This window comes from Schistocerca cancellata, chromosome 11 (assembly GCF_023864275.1).
Source record: "Schistocerca cancellata isolate TAMUIC-IGC-003103 chromosome 11, iqSchCanc2.1, whole genome shotgun sequence".
Lineage (NCBI taxonomy): Eukaryota > Metazoa > Arthropoda > Insecta > Orthoptera > Acrididae > Schistocerca > Schistocerca cancellata.
The window spans coordinates 24,338,056-24,365,739 of NC_064636.1; the positions used below are offsets into that span (position 1 = coordinate 24,338,056).

The 27,684-nt window shown below is 41.3% G+C and overlaps 1 protein-coding gene across 1 annotated transcript in view; it reads right to left on the reverse strand.

The window, feature by feature from the left end:
• Positions 1 to 23,219, reverse strand: part of LOC126108847 (uncharacterized) — a 246,408-nt gene extending 223,189 nt beyond the window's left edge. The window contains exons 1-3 of the mRNA XM_049914214.1: positions 23,134 to 23,219; positions 22,330 to 22,463; positions 17,138 to 17,366 (exon numbers count right to left, since the gene is read on the reverse strand). Coding sequence (XP_049770171.1) covers positions 17,138 to 17,366; positions 22,330 to 22,463; positions 23,134 to 23,219 — 449 coding nt within the window. The remainder of the gene's footprint in view (positions 1 to 17,137; positions 17,367 to 22,329; positions 22,464 to 23,133) is intronic.
• Positions 23,220 to 27,684: the final 4,465 nt, after the last annotated feature.

The following is a 27,684-nucleotide window of genomic DNA, read 5'->3' on the forward strand; positions in this document are numbered from 1 at the left end:
TGTATGGAGCAGGGAACATCGAGGACAAGAATAGGACATACTACATAAATGGTGAAGTTAGCTGAAGTACCTCATGGCACCAATGTGAGCACGGCAGGGCTACTCCAGTGGCAAAGTCTGTATCAGTGCTGTACATGTCAATGCAGAACTGGAAATGGCGCTGATGACTGCTGATGGTGCACCATCGCAGTGTACTGATGTGGACTACTGGAAGATGAGGCTACACTGTGCATGATCTGTGCCTCAATAGTTTTGGGAAAGGGTGGTTGGTGGAGTTGATTAGTGAGAGTATAGTGAGTGGGTGTGGGGCCACACATGCTCAAATACACTAAGACAAAAAAACTGAAGCACCATGAAGCAGTTACCTGAATGGGTTAGAAATCTGTGGATGTGATGTGCGTGTACAAACAAAATCTTACAGTTTCTGAAAAATTGGGCTATTTACTCAAAAGAAAGAGCTCCACAAACTGAGCAAGTCAGGAACTCATTGGTCCACCTCTGGCCCTAGTGCAAGCAGTTATTCAGCTTCACATTGACTGATAAGAATTGTTGGATGTCCACCTGAAGGATATCATGCCAAATTGTGTGCAATTGACATGTTAGATTGTCAAAATCCTGATATAGTTGAAGAGATCTACCCATAATGCTCCAACAGTTGTAAACTGGGGAGAGATCCTGCTACCTTGCTGGCCAAAGTAGTGTTTGGTAAGCACGAAAACAAGAAGTAGAAACTCTTGCCGAAATGTAAGTGTGGTGTGGCTTTCCATGTAGTGCAACAAAATGGGGCATAGATTATTGTCAATGTACCACTATTCTCTCAGGGTGCTCCAGATGCCAACCAAAGGGGTTCTGCTATGAGACTAAGAAATGGCATCCTAGACCATAACTGCAGTTGTGGGGCCGTACTGGCGGGTGGCAGTCAGGTTAGTATCCCACTGCTGTTTGGGGTTTCACCAGACATCTTCGGCTTGGAATCTCACCGACTGGAGTACAATTGTCTTCAGTGATGAGTTCCATTTTGAACTGAGCCCCAATCACCAGCAAAGAAGCGTCTGGAGACACGCCAGAGAGGAACCTCAATGTTGCCTGCTGTACATCCCAAAAACCAATAGAGATAGTCTGAGATGATATTTCTTTTACAGCAAGGCCCATTTGCTTGTCATCTGCAGCAACCTTACAGTGCCACAGTGTACTGACAATATTCTATACCCCCTTTTGTTGCTCTTCACAGCAAGCCATCCAGAGATTATGTTTCAACAAGATAATGCCTACCAATACATGGGGAGAGTTTCTACTGCTTAACTCCACATTTGCCAAAGCCCACTTTGGCCAGCTAGGTCACACAATCTCTCCCCAGTTTAGAACTTTTGGAGCATTGAGGGTACGGCCCGTCAACCCTTTCAGGATTTAGATGATCTAGTGTGCCAACTGGACACAATATGGCATGATATCCTTCATGAGGACATCTAACTACATCAATCAGTGCCAAACAAGCTGCTTGCACAAGGGCCACAGATGGATCAATTTGTTACTGACTTACTCGGTTTGTGGAGCTCTTTCTCTTGAATAAATAATTCAATTTCTCTGAAACTGTGCTCATTCGTTTGTTTGTACATGTACATAACATCTACTGATTTCCATTCCATACAGATTATTCCTTCATGGTGAATTTTTTTGTCTAAAAGTGTATCAGTTGTCATGGGTAGGAGAACTAGGGCTTCTTTTAGGATAAATCATGACAGCAGGTTCCCCTCTCTTAAAAGGGTCTCAACCAGCTTAAGAGACTTCTCCACTGTGCAGGAAAAAGAATGTGATACACTGGAGTGTGCAAGTGCCAAAGAAATTTTCCAGAAATTATTTATTATTCATCAATATGTGCAGGGAATTAAAAATAAAGTACAGCAGCTTGATGTTGAATTACAGTCTTTAAGTAACATGGTAGTGCACACTGGTGCAGAGATGATGAATTGCTGCATATTGTGCTATCATATGACTGTGCAAGTTGCTACTGTAGGTCTAACTATTTTTAATAGTCAGCTACTAAAGGAACAAAGCTAAATGCCAATAAGAAGCTAATCATTCTAGATGTTTACCACTCACCTAACAGTAATGTGGACACTTTCTTCAACAAATTAATTTAAGTCCTGGAAGGGATATCAGCCCCAAAAACTAGTATAATAATATTTGGACACAAAACTATTAACACAGGTGTTGAGGGTGAAATTAGTAATAAATTCCTACACATTTTGAGCACTTTTTATGTGGCACAAAGTGTGATCACTGCTACAAGTGTTTTAGAAAGTTCAGTTTCCATTTTAGACCACATACTTATGAGCACAGACAGAGAAAGTAAAGTTTTATACAAGATTTTGGCATTTTGGATGATTACTGTCAGATAATAAAGCTAAAGGCACACTCAGGGAAACCTGTGGAACTGCAAGCCCATAAGAGGATTCTCTCAGCACTGGCAAATCAAACCTCGGATGAAATGTATATGGAAAGCAATTTAGATGCTAAGTTATCTAAATTTTTACATTTCTTACATTAACCCAATATCATTGTGACATAACCTGGAATGAATAAAGATTAATAAAAACTAAAAAGAATCCTGACATGCATTATTTTCTGTAAAACCTTAGAAAAACTCTTGAGTAGTGAGACTGGCTGATAGTTAGTAGTACCTTCCTTATCTCCCTTCTTCTACAATGTTTTATTTAACAACTGCATACTTCAGTCCTTGAGGTACTATTCCCTGCTCTGACTGATACATCAAAAATATGGCAAAGGATTTTACTTGCATGGCTGTTGCAGTATTTAATAATTTACTAGATATGTTGGAAACTCCAGAATAGTTCTTTCAACTTCCTGTATAGTAACTTCTTACATGAACCTGTTGTACTGTGCCAGGTACACTGGGTTGTAGAAAATTTACACCTTATTTACAGAGCCTCCCAATCATGTCTGCTGTTTCTGTTAACAAATATTTGTTGAATATATCAGAAACTTTTCTTGGATCACTAATAAGATGATCCTTGTATTTTACTGGCGATTCTCCCCATTTTCTTCTTTATAAAATTCCTGTCAGTTTTTACTTTATTGTTTAAGTTACCAATTTCTGCCTTCAAGAAATGTTCAATGCCTGTATAGGCCTGCTGAGAAATCTACTGCACAGACTATAACACCAAATGTTACTGGGATCATCGGATATCTTGGCTGTCATAAAGTTATCATTTTGTTTGAAGAGAAATTTTGATATCCTCAGAAATCCAAGGCCTATAACCTTATTTAGAAGATTTTCTTTCATTATTTATGAAATGTTCCTTTGCATAGGCTTTTACTTGCATTAGTAAATAAATTTGGAGTTAACATCAATATCAGCACATACTGGAGAACAGCTGTAGTACTCCAGATTTTAGTGAACAGCACCATCTTTAAATTCTGCTTGAGCAACATCAGGTAGGCAAGTAAAGTATTATTTAATTACTTTGTGTATGACGTTTGTACTAAAATATTGTTTTTCTGTTTGTTTCATATCGTGGGGGGAAAATGTTGGCAAAGTGATCCAACAGTGTTCTGACAACGACACAATTGGAAAGGCTACTGACAGTTAAAAATAAGAAAACTTCATGCCATCATTGTCAGATCTTCTCTGCACATTCTCGATAAATGAATGTTGGAAAATTATTTATATATGATGTATCAGTTCACGAGAGGTAGTGAATAAGTATTGATCACTGTATAATATATCAAAGTGTTATTAATAAAAAGTGTGTTATTTACATGTGTGTGGACCATGTATATAGAGTAGTGTGCAATGATCCTACCAACAGACAAGGAGGAGATTTTTTTCAATTTTATTGATTTTTGAGTAACAGTGAAAAGCCTATGAGAGATACATATTTAAAGGAAAGGGTTTTAATTTTGACTTTTGTTGTCCAGTTAATGCTCCTCTGAATGTTATTAACAAGCAGTCTATTTTGTAAAATATTAGGCACATTGGAACATATAATGGCAGTTTCACCTATGGACAGTAAATCAAAACTAACTAATTTGATATAGTGACTTACCAAATGAAAGTGCTGGCAGGTCGACAGACACACAAACGAACACAAACATACACACAAAATTCAAGCTTTCGCAACAAACTGTTGCCTCATCAGGAAAGAGGGAAGGAGAGGGAAAGACGAAAGGATGTGGGTTTTAAGGGAGAGGGTAAGGAGTCATTCCAGTCCCGGGAGCGGAAAGACTTACCTTAGGGGGAAAAAAGGACGGGTACACACTCGCACACACACACATATCCATCCACACATATACAGACACAAGCAGACATATTTAAAAATATGTCTGCTTGTGTCTGTATATGTGTGGATGGATATGTGTGTGTGTGCGAGTGTGTACCCGTCCTTTTTTCCCCCTAAGGTAAGTCTTTCCGCTCCCGGGACTGGAATGACTCCTTACCCTCTCCCTTAAAACCCACATCCTTTCGTCTTTCCCTCTCCTTCCCTCTTTCCTGATGAGGCAACAGTTTGTTGCGAAAGCTTGAATTTTGTGTGTATGTTTGTGTTCGTTTGTGTGTCTGTCGACCTGCCAGCACTTTCATTTGGTAAGTCACATCATCTTTGTTTTTAGATATATTTTTCCTTCGTGGAATGTTTCCTTCTATTATAACCATATCATTAATTTGATATAGTGTTTGAACAATAATTCTGGAAAAAGTACAAAGAGGGAACCCTTAATTTCTTTAAAGTGACTAATTTTTAACAGTCCCTCAAAATACTTTCAATTCATTTTTTGAGTTGAAATTTGAGTTTGGTTGATAACTCATGAGTTGACAGAACATTACAGTTATTCGAAGTTTGCCTCAAAACACAGAACCTGTGGAAATTTCTCAATAACAGATTAAGATTCAGTATGGGATTGACATATAAAGGAACAAAATAACTTTGAAGAATAATAGATCCTACATTAACATACTCATCAAATTTACTAACAGAAATTTTGGTAGAAAGATAGTTTGAAGTGATATACTTAATTATTAAATTGCAGCACACTCAAATAGTACCTGTGGCTGATCAAATTCTATGGTTCAAAGTGTTATTGATTTGCGAAACAGCTAAAGCAGTTCTTGGACTGTGGCGATGATTTATGTGAATACGATATTGCAGTGCCTGTGTTGCTAAGAAGAATAATGCAACGTTCCTTCAGACATGTGTGCATTTGTGTAGAAGTACAGGTTGTGATACAGGAATGACAACATACAGAAGTCTGGGTCTGACTTCCAAATGGTTCAGATGACTGCTTGCATAATGCAAGAAATCCAGGGTCAAGTCCCAGTCTGGAAAAAATTTTCCACTGTTGTCAGCTGATGACTGATTGTATTCACAACCATGAACACATTTCATGTACTTCACAAAGGCTGTAGTTGTCACAGTGCTTTTCTTCTTAACAACACAAGCACTGCAATATTACATTTATCAGCTGATATCAGGCAGTGACTTTCAATTAAAATGTCATCCTCACCTATGGGAATTGCATTATGTATGTATGTATTTTATGTATGTATGTATGTATAACAACACTGTGTGCCAGGAATGATGACATATGGAAGTCTGTGTCTGGCAGGGAGTCATGTATGGGTAGCCAAAGCAGTTAACGTAACTACTTGGATAAAATGGGAAATCTGAGTTAGAGTCCCATTTTGGCACAAATTTTCATTGTTGTCATTCCCTTATACAACTAGCGTTTGCTTGTATTTGAAACTGTGAATACAGTTCATGTATTTACATGTAGTTTTAGAAGAAATCTCTTTTCATCCAGGCAGACTGCTGTATATCAGAACAGATAGGATTTTCCATTAAGAATAACATAAATACAAGGAAATATTCATATGGGGTGTAGTTTCACTAATTAACATGGTCACATATCTGTGAAAGGAGTTAGCTCAAAGACATTAACTATTTTCTAATAAGCCTGGAGGGAGAATACAGTGCTTATTTGTACCCTGAGAAATCTAGCTCACCTCATCAGTATTTAAGCAGTGACTGGTGTTCAACTCCATGGGACACTGTTCAGAAAGAATATAACTATCCATATTACACCAAGTAAAACAGTATGCAGCCAGTGAAATGCATCATCACAGCTTACAGCAGGATGGGACTCATCGTGGTAACCAACATCTGCAGGACATTGTTAGAAGAGCACTGGAAAATATTGAAAGGGTTGGTCATTGTGGGAAGACCAAATTTGCCAGAAAGGCTGCAGCACATGTAAAGACTCTCACTTCTGCAACAATCTTATATTTTTCCAAGTGCAGTTTAGCTGTCTACATACAGGGTCAACAGGGCGGCACCTACATGTACATCAGTGTGGCCTGTTGGTGATTTCGATTCGCCACCAGCAGTCTTCAGCTGCTGTTGTGGGCAGAAAGAAAATACAAGGCACCACATTTTGTCTTCAACAGCAAGCAGAAAGCAGATGTCAGCAGTCTGTCTAGAATCATGTAGCTGCCATGAATTGGGGACAGCAGTATAGCAGCCATTGGCATCATGGCATCCACACACTGGCAGTAATAATATAGAGCAGAGTGTGTCTTTCAAAATGGTAGCAACTTTTACATACGTATTGTCTCTAATGAAATGCAAAGTGTGTTTGCTGCAATAGTTCTATTGGGTGTCAATGATTGGTGTAAACACTTGAGAACAATATTTATCCAATCAATTACCAGCGTATAGTTAAGTATTCCAATTAAAAGTGGAGTCCAATATAGCTCAACTGAACCAAGAATTAACAAAGCAGCTGTAGAAGGATAGAAAAGAAATGCAGAAAGAAAACACATACTTGAAAAGGGAACTGGGTAAGCAAACAACTATCAGCTCTCTGCACAAACATCTAATAATAATCAGACTCTTACTAAAAAAATGTTTAATAATTAGGGTACTGCTAAGCAGATTAATAGTGATAATCAGGCTGTGAAAGGAGAGTTGACTGTGCAAATAACTTATAGTAATTCAGCTCTCGAGTTAGTGGTCTCTGAATAGGTATTCAAAATTAGGACTCAAGTCCATGCTCATACTGATGAAGGTCAAGCTGAAAAGAAGCAGGTAGTCAATCAAATAAAGAAATTAACAGAGGACTTTTCCAGTTAAAGATTAAATTTGCTCGAGGATTTCGAAAAAGATAAAGACACTCTGTGCAGATAAAAATGTACATGCACAGAGAAAAATGTACGTGCACAGAGAGAAGTACATACAAATATAGATTCGGTTAGACAAGAATTCATACAATCTATCGATGAAGTAAATTTCACTCTAGACAAGAAACAACAAGATTTATCTAACTTAAAGGAAGAGATCATAAAGGAAAGATCATAGAATCTATAAAGAGAGAGGTAGAAATAGATTCTAGGAAAACTGAGAACAAGGTCACATGACCACTGCATGTACTTAAGACCTGGAGGCAGGTAATTGTGATAGATTTACAACAGATCTAACAGAGGTTAGGGTTAAATAGTTGAGCTAAATATGGCTCTTACTAATTTAGAATTGTTAATGCCAGCTGTTAAAATACAGGATGAGCCCTCAGCCATCTCTAGCATCTGTAAAGCAGATGAAGTTGTTCCTGAGAACGCTGAAGAGAGCGCTCCAGGACACGTGTACACTGCGCGCTGCAATAGATGGTAAAATTGTCCACAAAAAGGGAGCCTGATACATCAGCTGGGAGGCAATCCATTATTGGATTGATCGCGATGGCAAAGAGAGCGACGCTCAAAACTGAGCCCTGCGGCACCCCATTCTCCTGGCGAAAGGTGTCGGACAGGACAGAACCCACACGTACCCTGAACTGTCGATCCATTAAAAAGGAACGAATAAAAAGAGGGAGGCGACCGCGAAGGCCCCATGTATGCATGGTGCGGAGAATGCCCACCCTCCAACAGGTGTCGTAAGCCTTCTCCAAATCAAAGAACACAGCCGCGGTCGGGCGCTTCCGCAAGAAGTTATTCATAATGAAGGTCAACAAGGTAACCAGATGGTCAACAGCAGAGCGGCGCCTACGAATCCACATTGTACAGTGGTAAGTAGGCGTCGAGACTCGAGCAGCCAAACCAATCGAGAGTTAACCATTCGCTCCATCACTTTACAGACACAGCTGGTAAGCGAGATAGGTCGATAACTGGAAGGCAAGTGCTTGTCCTTCCCCGGCTTAGGAATCGGGACAACAATAGACTCGCGCCAGCATGCGGGAACATGTCCCTCAATCCAGATGCGATTGTATGTACGAAGAAGAAAACCTTTACCTGCAGGAGAAAGGTTCTTCAGCATCTGAATATGAATAGAATCTGGCCCTGGAGCGGAGGACCGTGATCGGCCAAGTGCGTTTTCGAGTTCCCGCATGGTGAATGGGGCATTATAACTTTCACAATTCGAGGAGCGGAAGTTAGGTGGCCTAGCCTCCTCCGCCTGTTTGCGGGGGAGGAAGGCAGGGTGGTAATGAGCGGAGCTCGAAACCTCTGCGAAAAAGCGGCCGAAGGCATTGGAGACAGCCTCAGGGGCCACAAAGACGTCATTCGTGACCTTCAAGCCAGAAACTGGTGAGTGGACCTTAGTGCCAGATAGCCGGCGCAGGCTACCCCAGACAACAGAAGAAGGAGTAAAACTGTTGAAGGTGCTTGTGAAAGCAGCCCAGCTGGCTTTCTTGCTTTCTTTGATAATACGACGACACTGAGCACGTAATCGTTTATAATTGATACAATTCGCCACTGTAGGGTGGCGTTTAAATGTGCGTAAAGCACGTCGACGAGCACGTAAAGCGTCTCTACATGCTGCGGTCCACCAGGGGACCGGTACGCGACGTGGAGAAGAAGTAGGGTGAGGGATGGAATATTCAGCAGCAGCGAGAATGACTTCCGTGAGGTGTGCGACCTGACGATCGCAGCTTGTGAAGGTTTGATCCTAAAAGGTCGCCCTGGAAGAGAAGAGCCCCCAGTCTGCCTTGGAGATGGTCCAACTAGAGGAGCAAGGAGAGGGGGTATGCTGCAGGAGATGGATAATACACGGGAAGTGGTCGCTCGAATATGTATCAGAAAGTGCATACCACTCAAACCGGCGTGCAAGTTGGGGAGTACACATAGAGAGGTCTAAATGGGAATAGGTGTGAGATGTGTCCGAAAGAAAAGTAGGGGCGCCAGTATTGAGGCAGACAAGATTGAGCTGGTTGAAAAGGTCTGCTAACAAGGAGTCTCTCGGGCAGGATGCTGGAGAGCCCCAAAGGGGATGGTGGGCATTGAAGTCTCCAGTTAACAAAAATGGTGCAGGTAGCTGAGCAATAAGTTGCATCATGTCTGCCCTGGTAACGGCAGATGACGATGGAGTGTAAACGGTACAAAAGGAAAACGTAAAAGTGGGGAGAGTAATGCAGATGGCTACTGCCTGCAGGCCAGTGTGCAACGTGATGGGATCGTAGTAAATATCATCCCGGACCAGCAACATAACCCCTCCATGAGCTGGGATACCTACCATAGGGGGTAGGTCAAAACGAACAGAGGTGTAGTGTGCCAAGGCAATTTGATCGCATGGACGTAGCTTCGTTTCCTGGAGGGCTACGACGAGCGGACGGTGCAAGCGGAGCAGCAACTTCAAGTCCTCTCGGTTGGAGTGAATGCTGCGAATATTCCAGTGAATAAGTGCCATCGTAAGAAAAGGAAGATGAAAGAAGGGGTCACCTCGAAGGCCGCTGAGGGCCTGGCTTCGAGCGAGCGCTGCCGCCGCTATCAGTAGGCGGACAGTCATCGTCCATTGGGTCGATAGGTTCATCGGCCATCTCGGGAGGATGGCCGGGAGGGGGAGCTTCCTCCGCCGGTGAACGGCCAGACGTTCGGCTAACAGCGGATGACGGCCTGGGGCGGCAACCGCTGGGTGGCGCAGGAGAAGAAATGCGCCGTGGCGGAGAAGGAGAACTGTGCTTCCTATGAGCCTTTTTGGAAGGACGTTTGGTGGAAGTACCGGTCGAAGGCTGAGAGGTCGAGGTACGTAGGAAGTCTGCACGGGATGGTTCCTTCTTGAAGGCCCGTGCATCTGACTTCGGGGTCTTCGTCTTAGCAGAAGCTGATGAAGGGGCTGGTGTCTGTGGGGTGATGGGAGGAAGAGGAGACGTCGACCGCGCAATCTTAACACTGGCCGAACGGACGACCGTGGTGCTGAAGGTCAGATCGCATGTCTGGGTTGCTACCTCCCTGGTAGTCCGAGGAGAGGCGAGGACAGTACTGTATTTCCCCGCTGGGAGCAGCGCGGGCTTCCTACTAGCCAATAGCTTGCGAGCAGCCGAGGTGGACACTTTCTCTTTGACCCGAATTTCTTGGATACAGCGTTCTTCCTTATAGACAGGACAGCCGCGGGAGGATGCGGCATGGTCACGCTGACAGTTCACACAACGAGGAGACGGAGGTGGACAGTCACCCTCATGGGCATCCCTGCCAAAAGTGACACATTTAGCCGCATTGGAACAAGACTGTCGAGTGTGATTGAAACGCTGACACTGGTAGCAGCGCATAGGTGTCGGGACAGAGGGGCAAACAGAAATAACCTCGTAGCCCGCCTTGATGCGCGATGGCAGCTTAACACTATCGAAGGTCAAGAAAAGTGTCCGGGTCGGTACAAGGTCATTGTTGACCTTTTTCATGACCCTATGGACAGCCGTCACGCCCTGCTCAGCGAGGAAAGATTGAATCTCCTCGTCAGTCAATCCGTCGAGGGAGCTAGTATAGACTGCACCACGAGACGAATTCAAAGTTCAGTGGGCCTCCACCCGGACAGGGAACGTGTACAGGAGTGTGGCCTGAAGCAGTTTTTGTGCCTGAAAGGCACTCTCAGTTTCTAGTAATAACGTACCGTTATGCAACCTGGTACAAGATTTGACAGATCCGGCTATGGCATCTACGCCCTTCTGGATAACGAAAGGGTTGACAGAGGAAAAATCCTTTCCGTCCTCAGATCGAGAAACGACGAGGAACTGTGGGGCAGGCGGTAGTACTTTTGTCACTGGTTTCTGGTCACGTTTCCGTTTTTGGGCAGAAGTCGAAAGGGATGGAGTAGAATCCATTGCGGAGGAATCCCCCATGATTGCCAGCGTCTCCGATGGCGCGCTCCTTCCTTGTGGGGACCCTCTCAGGGCACTCCCGCCTTAGGTGAATGTTTACACCTCAGGTCACACCTCCCGAGAAACAGACGGAGGGATCAATCGGCATGGTCAGAAGGTATCAGCTCAGGCAATCACCCCTCCATGGGCCTGGCCTTTACCAGGGGGTACGCGCGTGCCTTACATGTCTACCCAGGGCGGGGACTTACGCGTTACCCCGTCACCGGCTACGCGTGCGAACGCGTGGGTCGGCCTTCAGGCACGCACAGGGAGGAAGGAAGAAGAGGAAAAAGAAGAGAGAGAGGGAGAAAGAGGACAGACTGTCTCAAACGCCGAGGCGGAGACCAGAGAAGGCAAGGAGAAGAAGGCAATGAGAAGGCAAGGAGAAGAAGGCAATGAGAAGGCAAGGAGAAGAAGGCAATGAAAAGGCAAGGAGAAGTCAAGGGAAAGAGTAAGGACGACAGTGAGGTGGAGAAGAGCAAAGAAAGGAACCAACAAAAGGAAGGAAGAAACGAGAAGTGAAAAACAAAAAAGACCACAATTATAGGTCGTGGAACCGTCCGTCTCCGGACGCAGGCGCTAACTACCCCCGTGAGGGGGATGGACTCCTTTTAGTCGCCTCTTACGACAGGCAGGAATACCTCGGGCCTATTCTAATCCCCGAACCCGCAGGGGGAGTCTCTGTATATGATTTCTTGAGTTTCACAGAAAATTTAAGGGAGGTGCATTGCTCCTCTAGCTCTGCCATCTTGAAATGTGTGAACTGTGTGACAACATTCTATTCAATATAGCACTGAACAATAACTAAGAAACATACAACAATGAAACTTTAGCCATTACACATTGAACACAGGTGTGTGCAGGATGGCAAGCACATTTCACTCCAACATACCACTGGCATAAAATTACAAATGTTCTGAAAATTTTTGATCAGTCCTCATATTTGGTTATTGCAAACCATATACCAGCAGTCCTAACATGAAACAAAAAATGGTATGGTGTTTTGAGTAGAAGAAAAATTAATTAATGAAAAGGAAATGTAGGTTGTGTGTGTGTGTGTGTGTGTGTGTGTGTGTGTGTGTGTGTGTGTGTGTGTGTGTGTGTGTGTAAAATGTTTTTCACCATCTTTCATATTTAAATTATCTTACTTAGAAAAAAGGAACATGGTTACTCATTTATATAAGGCAGCATATTGTGAGTACAGAATTTAGATGAATTCAATTCAGAACCTTTTCCTGTAAGTATTAAGGGTACAAAGTTTTCTATGCCCTTGTCTTGGCGAAATGAGCAAGCTTGTCTGTAATAAATCTTATTGTAAAGGTTTAGTTCTGCATTAGTCAAATATTTGTTTTTATTTCATTATCTACTTGAAATTTCATTATCCACTTTGATCTCACAAATTTTACAATCCACTACTGCCAGTTTCTGCTACTACCATCTTCAGGTCATAAAATGTTGTGATACAGGTTGGTTGTTTGGCTGGCTGGTTGGTTGGTTGGGGAGGGGACCAAACTGAGGTCATCAGTCCAATGACCTAAGGTTGCAGAAACCAAGGGAGGAACAACACAAACAGCACAGTCCAGTCAAGTCAAGAGGAAGGGAAACCAGGGAAACAGAGGTAAAAAGGAGCATCAGGGCTGCAGGAAGAGGAAAGAATAAAAGGAGGTGAGGGGAAACAGAGAGCAGGGGTGCCCCAGAAACACTCCTCATGCTTGAGCACCAACACCGCCGCTGACCTGTACTGATCCCTACACCATGCCACAGTCATGACAATGGGAAAAACACCAGAGAAGAAGACACAAGAAGAGGAGGAACAAGACTGCACAAGAGACCAGACAATACATAGGGAAATAGAGGGGAGAACCTGGCCTGTGTTGAGGCAAGGCCAAGGCCTCCATAACCAATGCCAGCAATAACTGTGACTGAGGGACTCCAATGACAGAGGGAAATTAAAGCACTTAAACCTGGGAGGACAAACCATTTTCATGAAGAACAGATTTAATCATGTGAGAGTTGTCTTCTAACACTCAGGACAAGGAGGGTGGGAGGGCACATTTAGTACAAAGGGCCAAAAGGTTGGGGCAGTCCAGCAAAATATCAATCAACGTGAGCAAGGTACCGAAATTACATATGTGGGCTGCTCACCGTGGAGTAAAGCCTCGGGTCAACCTAGTACGGCCAATACAAAGATGGATGACAGATTCCAGCCAGGTGGGGCAGAGGGAAGAACGTCACATGATTGGATGAAGTTTATCAAACAGCGGAATAGCCTCCCAAGATTTGACGCAAGATTGAGCACAGAAAGGGATATGGTGTAAAGATGCAAATCCACTCTCTGAGTGGTCATCGAGAACAGGGGGTAGGCAGCTGCCCCCCTCCTCCCCCTCCCCCCAGTCAGATTATCAGCAAGTTCATTAACTGGGATACTTACTCAGCTGGGAACTCAAAGCACATCGACCAACCATGGAGCATCACCGAGATCGGTAAGAAGACCGTAGATAGCAGAGACCAAGGGGTGGCAGGAAAAACACTGAGTGATTGCCTGAAGGCCTATCATTGAGTCCACGCATAACAATATGTGGGTTAGGAAGAACCATTTAATAAAGCAGAGGGCCCCACAGATGGCCATCAATTTCACAGTAAACACCCCACATATGACAGGCTAGAGATGGTGTTCCCTGCCAACAGAGGAAGTGAAGGCATGCCCCCATGATTGGTGGATTTAGAGCCATCAGTGTAAAACATAATGGCACCCTGAAGTGGTCAAAATAAACAACAGAACACCACTGGAGTGATGGAGGTTTTCAGACCCCAGAAAAGGTCCATCACAATCTGAGGCGAAGGAACTAACCAGGGAGGTTGGCTGGGAGAGAACATGGAGAAAAGGACAAGGAGGTGAGATGGAAATCATGGTGGAAAGAAGCTATGTGCAGCCCAACCAGTAAACCCACCTGAGGGCAGCCATTAGGTGGGTGACAGCCAGAAGTGGCGAGAATTAGAGATAGAGAATACATGGAGTGAGCAGGAGAAGAACAGACAGTGGTGGTACAGGAAACCAGGAGCTGGGGCTGCCAAACCAAAACCGGAGGTATACCACTGTCAATCAGAAGGCTATTGACAGGGCTAGTGAGAAATGCACCGACGGTTAAACAGATACCACAATGGTGAACCAGGTTCAAGAGAAGCAGCATGGAAGGGGCAGTTGATCCATAAACTTGACAACTATAGTCCAGACAAGACAGAGCTAATGCCCAACAAAGGTGAAAAAGGGTTTAATGATCCATGCCCCAAGAGGTGTGGTAAATGAAGCAAAGGACATTAAGTTTAGGAAAACATCCAACCTTCATATGGCAGATATGAGGCAACAAAGTAATCTTGTCAAAAAGAAGACCTAATAAATAGGACTAGGGGACCATGGTCAAGTGTTGAGTGTTGAGGTAGAGCACAAGATCAGGGTGAACCTTAGTACGGAGACTGAAAACTTAAGGGGAGAGAATTGAAAACTGTGCGAGGGTGTCCACGTGGAAGTATGGCAGATAGCACACTGGATTCTGATGTAGGTACCAATGTCAATGCCAAAATCTATACATGTAGGTACACAGTAAGTCAAAATATTTCACGATATGAAGATGGAAATAGCAAACCAGTAATAGTGGATTGTAAAATTTGTGTAATCAAGATGGATCTTTAAAATGAAGTGCCACAATATGATTGCAAACTCATTTACAAACTTTATGTCTTCAATTAATTTCATTATTTATTTGAGGTACTATTTTGGTGGTAAGTAGCAGTTGGGAGTTCATCAGCAGACATACCTACATCACAGCAGGTTCTGCATGTAACTACTAACATCACAGACTTCCAAGGAGAGCCTCAAAATCTGGCACGACAAAAGGCACCAACGAAGATGCAACACAATAATGTGTGAAGATGATACTGAAACTCTTATATGTCCTGAAATTAATGTGAACTTAGTATCCTCTTAAGACAGAGCTCTGTAACTAAACCTTCCTTGAATGCTAGTCCCGTAAGTTGGAAGAACATTTAACCGCTTAAGTAGGTTTGAGTCTCACTACAGCACAACGTTTTCATCTGCCAAGAAGTTTTATAGCAGGGCAAACTCTGTTGCTGATTGAAAATTCATTGAATAAACATTATCATTTATCACTGTCAAACGTTACCCTGAAGAAAATATTAATGCAAGTAGATTATTGATTAACTTCAGTTTGATCACGAAACCCATCAAGAATTTTTGCAGTTTTGCCACCAGGAACCATTTTATCACACACAGTATTTTTAAAAATTCCCACCTTGAGACGAAGATAAACAACAGAAACATCTTGCTAGAGGAGCAAACCAAATTTTTCAGAGGATGACTACACAACTTATTAGTGGGAAAAAGACCTAGAGCATCATAGATGCTCAATCTTGGCATGTGACGCTGGAAGTACAGAGGGAAGACATATGGCTGAACTTCCAGCACTTAAAGCACCACATCGAGGGAGGCATATATAGCTTGACATCACAGCGGTAGACCATCACCTTGACCTTCTCAGGTAAGGCATCACCCTGGAAGGCCAAGATGAAGGTGCTGGTGGCAACCTGATTATCCCTCTGACCCCAATGGATATGCCACATGAAATGAACAACTTGCTGCTCTAAATTAGCGTGCAGCTCGTCGTCAGACTGCAAAAGAAGGTCCCTGTGGAATATCATACCCTGGACCATATTTAAGCTCTTATGTAGCATGACAGTAACAGAAACATTCCCCAACTTGTTACAAGCAAGTGAAGTTCGTATCTGGGCAGAGGAAGTCGTTTTTATCAAGATTGACCCAGATCGCATTTTGGACACGCCCTCCACCTCCACAAACTTGTCCTCTAAATACTCTACAAAAAACTATAGCTTCATAGAAACAAAGGAGTCCCCATCAGCTCTTGTACATATGAGGTACCAGGATGAATAAGGTTTGCTGCCATCCTTAGCCTGGCCTTCCTCCCATGGAGTGGCAAGGGATGGGAATGGTTTAGGGTCATACTTTCTTGCATTGTACCGAGACTTGGAATGCTTAGAGACTGCTGGTGTTTGATCACCAGCAAGTAATGACGTGGTACGCTTCATCGCGCATCATACACCCTCATGCCACCCACTCAGACCAGGGGCCCTCCCTACTTGGGCCACCCAGCTGCAGCAAAGGCCACCTGGCAGGATGGCCATTGCTGGGAGTCCCGATGCCCAGGATTACGGGCATCTACTCCATGCCATACGTGAGGAGTTAGCAGTGCAGGCACCAGCAGAGCGACCCCCGTGTTGTCAGGGGGCTACAACCAACAGGGTACATGGCGGCCCCACCACAAGGGACTGGCTACTGTGCTGGATGAAGTGAAAAGAAGTCCATGGTTATGATCAGTGCAAAAAGTGACACTGCATAGTGCATGGTGGAAAACACACCCAGGAAGGTGTGATCACCCAAGAAATGGAGAATGAGCTGGACTGCAGTGCGATGACGAGAAAATGGGCTGAAGATCTCAAGGCACGATGGACAAGATGCACCATGTAAGGTGCCCTTCCCCAGTTGGCTCACTCTTTGGGAAATTTTGAAAAATGGAGGTCAAACCATACAGGGGACCATCACATACAGGCCGAAACGTGAGAGACTCCTTTTAGTCACCTCTTACGACAGGCAGGAATTCCTCGTGCCTATTCTAATCCCCGGACCCACAGGGGGTGATCCATTAGTGATGAACGACCCCTTGGTGTGTGCTAGACTGCTCATTTCCTCAATGCGTCCATTTACTTTATGATCCCCCTCTTAATGTCAAGGTTGTTACTAATCTCATTTCTATTATTATCCCTCAGTACTTTCTTTTCCTTGATTTACTCTCTGTCCATGTATTGTGCTGAATAGGCTGCTCATTCCATTCAGGAGATCCTGCAATCCTATCCTACCTTCACGGCATACTATACAATCAAAGCCCTGAAACAATGCCACAGGACTCAGTCTCACCTGGCTGGATGTCCCTCTTTGATGTGTACCACCAGTGCATCCTCCCCCACCAATACTTTGTGGCAATATGGGCAGATCTGGCTGTGCAAGGAGTTGGTGGATGTGACTAGTGCAGAGGCCACGGTGGTTGTGCTGGACTCTGATGAGCTGCTGCAAGCACCAGCCACTCCTGCCTCTGACATCTCCTGCTGGTTGTTGGATCTATTGGGGTTCTTTGAGGCTGAAGACCCTACAATAGAAGGCATAAACTCTGTGTATAGAAGCAGACAAATCCTAATGAGGAACAATGACCTTTCCCTTTCTGATAAAACTGAAGTTGATAATCTACAAATAATTATTCATTAATTTCTATTCTGTTCACTACCATCAGCCAAGTTTCTATGAAACGTAATTTAAAGCATTTTGAATGAAGTTAATATATTGTCTACTATAGCATTGTGGCTAATACAAATTATTTATGTTAGTGATAAGTTGCTTTCATTGCTGATATTATAGTGTTGTGGAATTATGAAACTTCTCAGGTATCACGATTACAGCAACAAGCAAAAATTTACCATTTTAAAGTATGGAGCAGTCAACTGAGGAATTGTCAAGGACAAATGATACATGGAATTACTAATGCCAGAATTTCTTCTACCCTAAAGTGTAGAAATTATGTCAGTCTATTTTTTTTATATTTCTGGAAATTTTGTGCTAGAATCTCAAAAACAAACAACTCCACTGGTCAGAAGAGCTTACAATTACAGGCTTCACTTTGGTCACATAGTAGGAGAATATGACCACCACTTATATATTGTGCAATTTGGGCTGCTGATCATAGAGGATGGCTGAATGGTTCAAAAATTGCTATGTCATTTACTGTTCCAAAGGGTTGAAGGGAGTCTCAAGACCACATTTCTTTTTCATAGAAGTTCCTGACCATACATCTCGAATTAATCACACCACTGTTCAAGCAAAAATGCAAACAGCTTTGAGAGCAGCACATAATTATGTCAACTTATCTTTTCCTGAGTAATCAACAATATTCAACATGTATCTCTAAAGTGGAAAATTCAGAAGGGGAGAAGTATGGGAGCGCTTCTGACTTCAATGCAAGAGCCTCAAATAGTGTGCCAGACAGAATTTAGTGACTTTATTTGCAGAACACAACAGATTTACCAATAAATGAAAAGGAGAGCTTCTTTCTTAGAGGGTACAAGAGAGAAATTTTCTCCACAAGAACATGAGAATAATTCTGTATCACAATTATGATGGTAATACAGCCTTCTGCATTGATATTAATCGGCTGATAACTTATTTTTGGGCATACAGTGAAACTTAACTTTTACACTTTTCAAGGGACTTCAAAAGAAAAAAAAATGGTGTAAAATGAGGGAAAGTGTAAAATGTGGGAAACAACATTTTGAGTTGCAAAGGTTATGTATAGGATACTCCCTTGTTTTTTCACACTTTATGTATGTGCACATAATAGGCAACAAAATACTTTTGTCCAGAACTTGTTTATTGTCTAATAGGTTTATAACTTAATAAAAACCACTGATGTAATGAGAACTGGTAACCGGAAAGTAGAAATGTTTGACTCAATTTCATAAGTCATGATTGATGTTTTTGGAACGTCTGCAGCTGTTATTCATTATTTAAATAATGGAACACTGCACCAGTTGTGTATTTTTTTTTTTTTATTCTTAGCACAGTGCATTTTGAGAATTTTTTTCTCAATGTACAAGTACAAATATTTACATAAGTATTTTGTGTGGTGTTTGTATATGTATTGTTCTGCATCTCTAACTGTAGTCATCTTTTTGAGGTTATCACATACTGTGCCTCCTCAGTTATGTAGAAAACCATACATGTGCAAACTATCACTTGCATTGTTTTTGTGTAACATTACAAAAAATACATCCATACATATTGCACTTAACAAAGAGAGTTAATTCTTGAAACACATTTTGCTCAGCATAAAAATATATGAAATTCACACTGTGTTCAAACCAAAAACATTCCAGAGATGCAAACTGAATGAAGGTATCAACAAGCACTACAAGCGGCCAAAGACAAAACACACTAAATATGGTTCAACAGAGATGTGACGATGATTACAACAATCACAAAACTGCATATGTGCTGTAGAGAGAGTTTGTAAATGGTTGTGATCGGTCATAATATCTTTATTCGAACGAACCTACTTACTCCCATCAGTCACCAGGCAAAGTAGAGTTTGGCAGCAGAAAAGATACAGCACAAATTGTTCCAAGTCTTACATGTTTACTGGTTTAAATCCCGTGTAGAACATCCAAAAAACTCAAACATATAATGTTTCTAAACACTACTTGATAGTCAACATCATGCCAGCATCATTTTACATCAGTTTTTTCTCCACAAATATTTTTTCATAAAGTATGAATCATGGGAAAATCGTAAATATGTTGACACAAAGTTGCATGTGAATTAACATTGTGGACATAGGAAATTTGATGGGAGTGATAAAAAATGTTTTAAACAGTGGGAAAATGTTAATTCTGGGAAAGAAAAATTGGGATTATATTGTAATTACAATCCAGAAGAACAGCATTTGTTCACTAAGTCGTCAATAGAAGCATTAAAGGTGTTATTCTACATACAAGAAATTAACTTCCAAGCCTGCCAAAGTTTCCACACAATGCAAATGAAAGGAACTTGTAGTATGCAACTGGGCATTACAGCATATACTGTTGGAATGTATGCTTTGGTAACATGTAAAGACAAATATGTCCACTAAATGCCATTTTTCACAATCAATGTGAAACTTATTTCTGGCATACATATGAATGAATCCAACATACTGCAATGCAGCATTCTTTCCTTCTGTGTCGAAATGCAGTTCGTACCCTTAAATATGGTTACATTCTCATTTGCATGAACAATTTGGAAATTTTTGGCTTTCAATGACTGCCAAAAGCAATTTTTTTAAATTCAAAATAGTTTATACCTTATTGTATAATTCTTGTTATTCTATATCATATTATGTATTTGTAACAATTTGGTATTTGAAATACTGCAAAAAATTATAAATTGACAACTTACCATAAAGATGACATGTTAAGTTGCAGATAGGCACAATTAAACGACATTACATATATGGTTTTGGCCACAGCCTTCATCAGAAATAAAGAAACACATACCATTCATTCACACATGCAAGCATACCTGATGCACACATGACTGGTAACACCGGCAGCTTGAGCATTCGGGCCTGAGCTGCTGAAGTTGGTGGTGATGTGTGCACGAGGTGTGCTTGCTTGTGTGAATGAATGGCACGTGGTTCTCTTTTTCTGATGAAGGCTCTGTCCAAAAGCTCATGTGACAGCATCTTAATTGTGCCTGTCTGCAGCTTAACATGTCATCTTTATGGTAAGTAGCAATTTATCTGTTCTTTCCTACATTGTTAACATTCCTACCTGGTGTTTCCATTGTTTTAAGTTGAGAATTTTAACACTGCTGTTGCTTTTCAGTGCTTTACCAAAATTTCTGATTTTATTGATGCTTCACAATTATGTAAAATATTTCAAATCACTATGACAGAAAACAAGATGTAACACTGGGATTACCTATTAGAAAGATTCTTTGAGGTAACCAGAATCATCATCACAAGCTGGTTCTGCTACGTCTGCAATAACTTAAGTCCTCAATTCTGACTGTCTTCTCCTTAAATAGTTCGTACTTGCATAATAAAATTCATTTCATTTCACTTGACATCTAAATTTTATAGATCTTTAGACAAGGCTCCCTCCCACCTCTAGGTTTGAGCCAACAATAAATTCACACAATATAAGGCCAAACAATGGCATACTGCCTGTTGGCTTCTGGCTTGGGATATTTGGCTGATGTAAAATGGTTTTCCTGATGTTTCACCAGCACGACTGGCTGGATTTGTCAGAAGTGCATCCTCCAGTGCAATTATAAAACAAATATTGGAGATTCCAAACCAGAAGCCAAAAGGCAATACATCAACAGGAAGTCACAAAAATCAACAATTTGGGCAGGTAAAACATATAGCAAAAGATACTGCAACTGTTGGAAAGTTTTAACTGATTACATTTCATTTACAGTTGTGATTTAATACAATTGGTTACTAGTTTTGGTCATTAGGTGGCCCTATTGAAACATTTACTTTTAAAAAATGACAAAGAGAAAATGATAAGATGTGCTGTTGTATGATTATTTATACGATCACTTTTGTGTATCTAAACTGTTAAATTTATAAAATTATAATTTATAAAACTTACATTCGAAAAAAGCCTTACAGAAAGGCTCTCTTAGTCTGAAATTGTTCATGCTCCATGGGCCAGAATCTTTAGCACCAAATAATCAGTGACAAAAGTTTCAATTTCAACAAAGCTTTGTGTCTGGGACTCAATTTATTATGATCTCATGAGGAATCACTTTCACAACAGCTGGAAAATGCTGAGAAAACATGCGTTTCAAAGAAATGAGTGCAGCTCTGAAGAACAAAAGACTATTGGCATAAAATGTCAAACTTCACTATAAACAGTGGCACAACAAGGACAATTGTCTCAATGTGGTCTGAGTTCAGCCAGTCATTACACGCAACAGCAGATCTTGCAGTGCCACTTGAAGATGATGACCGAGTTGTTCATCTTACTATTGTGCATAAAATGGAAACAATAAATGAGCTGAACACACAGAAGCACACCATTAATCCTCCACACCGAGGAAACCTGAGACATAAAATGAAAAGCTATGTTTGGAGAACAACTGCATTCAGGGATGAAATATGAACGCTGGAGAGGTTGGAAATGAGAAGATTACATCTCTCTAAAATGTTGGGCAACAAGAGACTGTCCTATTGCTTGGATTAACATCCTACAGTGACTAAATGAGAAAATATGTGTAACATGGAATACAATTAGAGAGGGAGAGAGAGAGAGAGAGAGAGAGAGAGAGAGAGAGAGAGAGAGAGATCGTGGAGAAATACTACGACACGGGCTGCCATTGAAAGCTGTGGCTGAAGTATGGTAGAGAGAAGTAATTGCAGAGGCAAAAAGTTGATGACTTATGAGGTAGCAGTTATGATGAAATGAAGAGGATAACAGGGAGAGGTGACAGGAATGTGCAGTTCCATCAAAACTTTTAGGGGTGGCGACTGAGGCAACAAAGCACAAACCAAGAGGAAGCTCAGGTGAGACACTCACTGTGGTTGGAGTCTTCACCGTTGGACTCATTATCATGGTCACTTTCAGGCTCAGACTGCTTTGAAATGAAGGAGTTGATCTCGTTCTTGTGCACGTGCACAATATGCCTCTTGCAAGTACTCTGGTGCTTGTACCTAAAGCACACATTTAGCGTAGTGTTACTTTTAATTCATTCATTTACTGATGTATTTATTTGTTTATTTATTTAATTTGCATGCAGCTCTTAAATATGTGGCTCCTGCAAAACATAAGAACAGCAATAGAATAATTATCATTGAAAAGACATGCAACACAAAACAACTGGCCTCATTTTGTTACTAGTTTACATGTTTATGTCATTACAGTTTCCATGCCACTGCTATAAGGAGATTCGTAACATAGGCAATACATAAGATTTCCAACTTAAAATTCTTTAAAAGAAAATGAAATGTGTTCTTACACACAACTGCCTTTCTGCATTAATGAAGCACAGTGACTGTCTTTTAATATGTTTGTTTTAATTACAGCACACTTCTGATTAATTGAGTGTGGATTGGTTGATCTGCAGACTATTTGGGCATAATTTGGCAATTTTTGAGAAAAATGAAAACCATACACTACTATGTTACAACATGTTACAATTACACTGAACATTTTCACTTGGGATACACTATTATGGATGTCACTCTTGTTTTACAGCCAGAATATGATGCAAGCCCAAATTCCCTTCCACACATCTCTAAAATATTTTTAAATTTCCCATTTCATCTTCAGGTAAACTTGGAGGCTACTCCTGTAGCATATCTGAGCCAACTGCCAACTCACTCAACACCAATAGTAAAAGGAAATGATTTGTTTCCCTCCGAGATGGTTACCTTCAGATTTCTTGCTCTGTGTTGATAAGAAAGCATACTGTTAAACGTCGCTGGGCGAAATGAACTGTTGATTGCATTTTTCTGTCCACTGACAGGACTCGATCCTGCTGTGGCTTCTAAAATGAAGCACTGGCAAAGAGTGTTAATTTGTATTACTGGAGTTGCAATCAGTTGCTATGTGCTAGGAAGATGACAAAAATATAAATCTATTGCTCTAATGACTAACAATAAATCAGAAAGTGTTAATAAGTTGGTAAAGGAAGAATTCTAATAAAACCTTATCACAACTGTAGGATAAGCACAGTCAGTCCAGTCAGTCATTGGCGAACCTATATCATACACACTGATGCAGTGGAATCCACTGTTCTCTTGTCAGAGTATCCAGGACAAAATTTTGACTTTTTAGGAAATGTGAACTGGCACCAGAGAAAAGTTAACGAAAAACCAAAACATGAAAAATGGCTCTATTATAGCCCAAAAGTGAACTAAAAGCAACTAGTAACCAATACAATGTGTTTTTAATGTTACTTTGTAAATAAGGTGTCAGTGTTCGGCGAATAAGGTGCAAGTAAAGCAGTGAATGCCCAAATATGACATGTAGTATGTTTTGAAAGTGCAACATGCTTTCATTTGTGGTAAAAATGTGTATTTCAGATTATCCATGTTGTTTTGGTTATCTGTGCAGCCATGGGTTCACATTCACCCAAATAATCTGAACCTAGTGTGTGTGTTTCAGCTGCAGGTTTCTTACCTGAGGGGCCGAGCCTGAAATTTAGATTAAAACAAATAAAAGTTCTATCAAAAAGATTTTGTGTGTTGAATTTCTTCCCACTACACTGTCTTAGTGAGTTAGCTTGCTAAAACAAACCACTGATAAACAGGCTTTGATCCACAACTTTTATCTTTTCTAAATTAATTTTTGTTGAAAGTAACACCACTTTGTACTTTGCTGTGATAACTTCCAGCACTACACTTATTTGCTTTATTATTTAGTGCACAAAGATACAGTTAATTTAAACAGACATGAATAAATTATTAAAAATCTGTCATGCATAAGAACATTGCATTAGGGGTCTTCGTGGGCACAGATGTATTAACAGTTGTTACCTTTTTCTGTAATACAATGTTTAAGCATGTGCGATACATAAGAGATTTAGCCCGTACAGAAATGAAAAGCAAAAGCAAATCAAATAGCTCATCAAAGTCTGTAACTAAAAAACCTAGTTCAGTTTCTTTGCCAAGATATGGGCAACTGCTTCAATTAAAAAAAAAAAAGACAGCCTTCCTTACTGTGGAAGATTACAAGACGTCTGCATTGCCTCTTACCATTTATTGTATATGCTAAACTAACCTGCTCCTTGTCATGGCGATGGGCATGACACTTTAGTTTCATCATGCTGAAAGTCTCATGATGTCATTTCATGCTAGGGAATGTATTTTGTAAAACAGTAGTAGTTGTCAGGCAAGGCTTTTAGTTCTACGAATGCACAAGAACCGCTTAGTTCACGTGGAACTCAAAGTGATAAGGGAAACCGTATGGCATTCAATGGCTTAGTTCCAGCTTATGATTGTAAAGGAGCTACTCCTCTGTCAACTAAGCTAAGACGAGGTCCACGGTACTCACTGTGGTTCGGCTCTGTAGAAGGCTGAGGGTGATAGTGTTAAGTGCTGGCTGCCACCTAATAATTTATGGTTAAAAATCCCAAGTCTTGGAATGTCTGAGCCTACACGGTGAGAGCAGAAGTTTTGCTGAGTTCCCGTCATGTTGTTCAGGCTTTCGGTCATTCAGAAATGTGAAAACAATGCTCTGATTCACCCACCATCTACTGACATCCAACAGGAATTTCTGGAGCAAACTAGTGAGGAAGATTTGGTCTGGCTGGCCTGTGTCTGGAGACATTCTGTGGTGAGAATTTATTAAACATGGCAGTTTTCCCTCTATTGGCAGAAAACACTAACATTTTTCCCAAGTGGCAGTTGTGGCTGGAATGGTGAAAACGGCAAAGTCAGGAGCAAGGACACGAGGAGGACACACTGTTTGGATGTGAAAGGTGGCTCATGTAATACATCAGGGACTCTCAAGTTCAGATGGTGGATGGGACTTCATGGTGTCCAAGTCCTAACAAGCAAGATTCTGGTTCTTTACATGCGATCAAACATGGCTGAACTATCACCACGGCAGACTGGTGAGAGCCTCCATCAGCACTGTTGGTAGGTGGGTGTTGATGTTTGCAAAGGGGAGGTACAGTTGCCACAGTAACCTTAATACCTGTTTCAGTGGTAGTATCTTTTTCATTTATTATACAGTCAACCACTGCAGTAACTAACATTTGATGGCTTCCATTCATGTTGGTGACTAAGTGTGCTCTCCCTCATACTTTTATTACAATCACTTTTTCCAACAGTCATGTCACTGAGACTTTTGCTATGTCAATGCTTTTAATATAATAAAACACAAATTTGATTCTATTTGTATGTCATACAAAGTATATTGTTGTTGTTGTTGTTGTTGTGGTTGTGGTTGTGGTCTTAAGTCCTGAGACTGGTTTGATGCAGCTCTCCATGCTACTCTATCCTGTGCAAGCTTCTTCATCTTCAAGTACCTACTGCAACCTACATCCTTCTGTATCTGTTTAGTGTATTCATCTCTTCCTCTCCCTCTACGATTTTTACCCTCCATGCTGCCCTCCAATGCTAAATTGGTAATCCCTTGATGCCTCAGAACATATCCTACCAACCGATCCCTTCTTCTAGTCAAGTTGTGCCACAAACTTCTCTTCTCCCCGATCCTATTCAATACCTCCTAATTAGTTATATGATCTAACCATCTAATCTTCAGCATTCTTCTGTAGCACCACATTTTGAAAGCTTCTATTCTCTTCTTGTCCAAACTAGTTATCGTCCATGTTTCACTTCCATACATGCCTACACTCCATACAAATACTTTCAGAAACGACTTCCTGACACTTAAATCAATACTCGACGTTAACAAATTTCTCTGCTTCAGAAACACTTTCCTTGCCATTACCAGTCTACATTTTATATCCTCTCTACTTCGACCATCATCAGTTATTTTGCTCCCCAAATAGCAAAACTCCTTTACTACTTTAAGTGTCTCATTTCCTAATCTAATCCCCTCAGCATCACCCGACTTAATTCAACTACATTCCATTATCCTCGTTTTGCTTTTGTTGATGTTCATCTCATATCCTCCTTTCACGACACTATCCATTTCGTTCAACTGCTCTTCCAAGTCCTTTGCTATCTATGACAGAATTACAATGTCATCAGCGAACCTCAAAGTTTTTATTTCTTCCCCATGGATTTAAATACCTACTCCAAATTTTTCTTTTCTTTCCTTTACTGCTTGCTCAATATACCGATTGAAGAACATCGGGGAAAGGCTACAACCCTGTCTCACTCCCTTCCCAACCACTGCTTCCCTTTCATGCCCCTTGGCTCTTATAACTGCCATCTGGTTTCTGTGCAAATTGTAAATAGCATTTCGCTCCCTGTATTTTACCCCTTCCACCTTCAGAATTTGAAGCAGAGTATTCCAGTCAACATTGTCAAAAGCTTTCTCTAAGTCTACAAATGCTAGAAACGTAGGTTTGTCTTTCCTTAATCTAGCTTCTACGATAAGTCGTAGGGTCAGTATTGGCTCATGTGTTCCAATATTTCTACGCAATCCAAACTGATCTTCCCCGAGGTCAGTTTCTACATTATTCTATTCGTCTGTAAAGAATTCGCGTTAGTATTTTGCAGCCGTGGCTTATTAAACTGATTGTTTGGTAATTTTCACATCTGTCAACATCTGCTTTCTTTGGCATTTGAATTATTATATTCTTCTTGAAGTCTGAGGGTATTTCGCCGTCTCATACATTTTGCTCACCCGATGGCAGAGTTTTGTCAGGACTGGCTCTCCCAAGGCTGTCAGTAGTTCCAATGGAATGTTGTCCACTCCGGGGGCCTTGTTTCCACTCAGGTCTTTCAGTGCTCTGTCAAACTCTTCACGCAGTATCATATCTCCCATTTCATCTTCATCTACATCTTCTTCCATTTCCATAATATTGTCCTCAAGTACATCACCCTTGTATAGACACTCTATATATTCCTTCCACCTTTCTGCTTTCCCTTCTTTGCTTAGAACTGGGTTTCCATCTGAGCTCTTGGTATTCATACAAGTGGTTCTCTTTTCTCCAAAGGCTTCTTTAATTTTCCTGTAGGCAGTATCTATCTTACCCCTAGTGAGATAAGCCTCTACATCCTTACATTTGTCCTCTAGCCATGCCTGCTTAGCCATTTTGCACTTCCTGTCAGCATCATTTTTGAGACGTTTGTGTTCCTTTTTGCCTGCTTCATTTACTGCATTTTATATTTTCTCCTTTCATCAATTAAATTCAATATTTCTTCTGTTACCCAAGGATTTCTACAAGCCCTCGTCTTTTTACCTACTTGATCCTCTACTGCCTTCACTATTTCATCTCCCAAAGCTATCCAT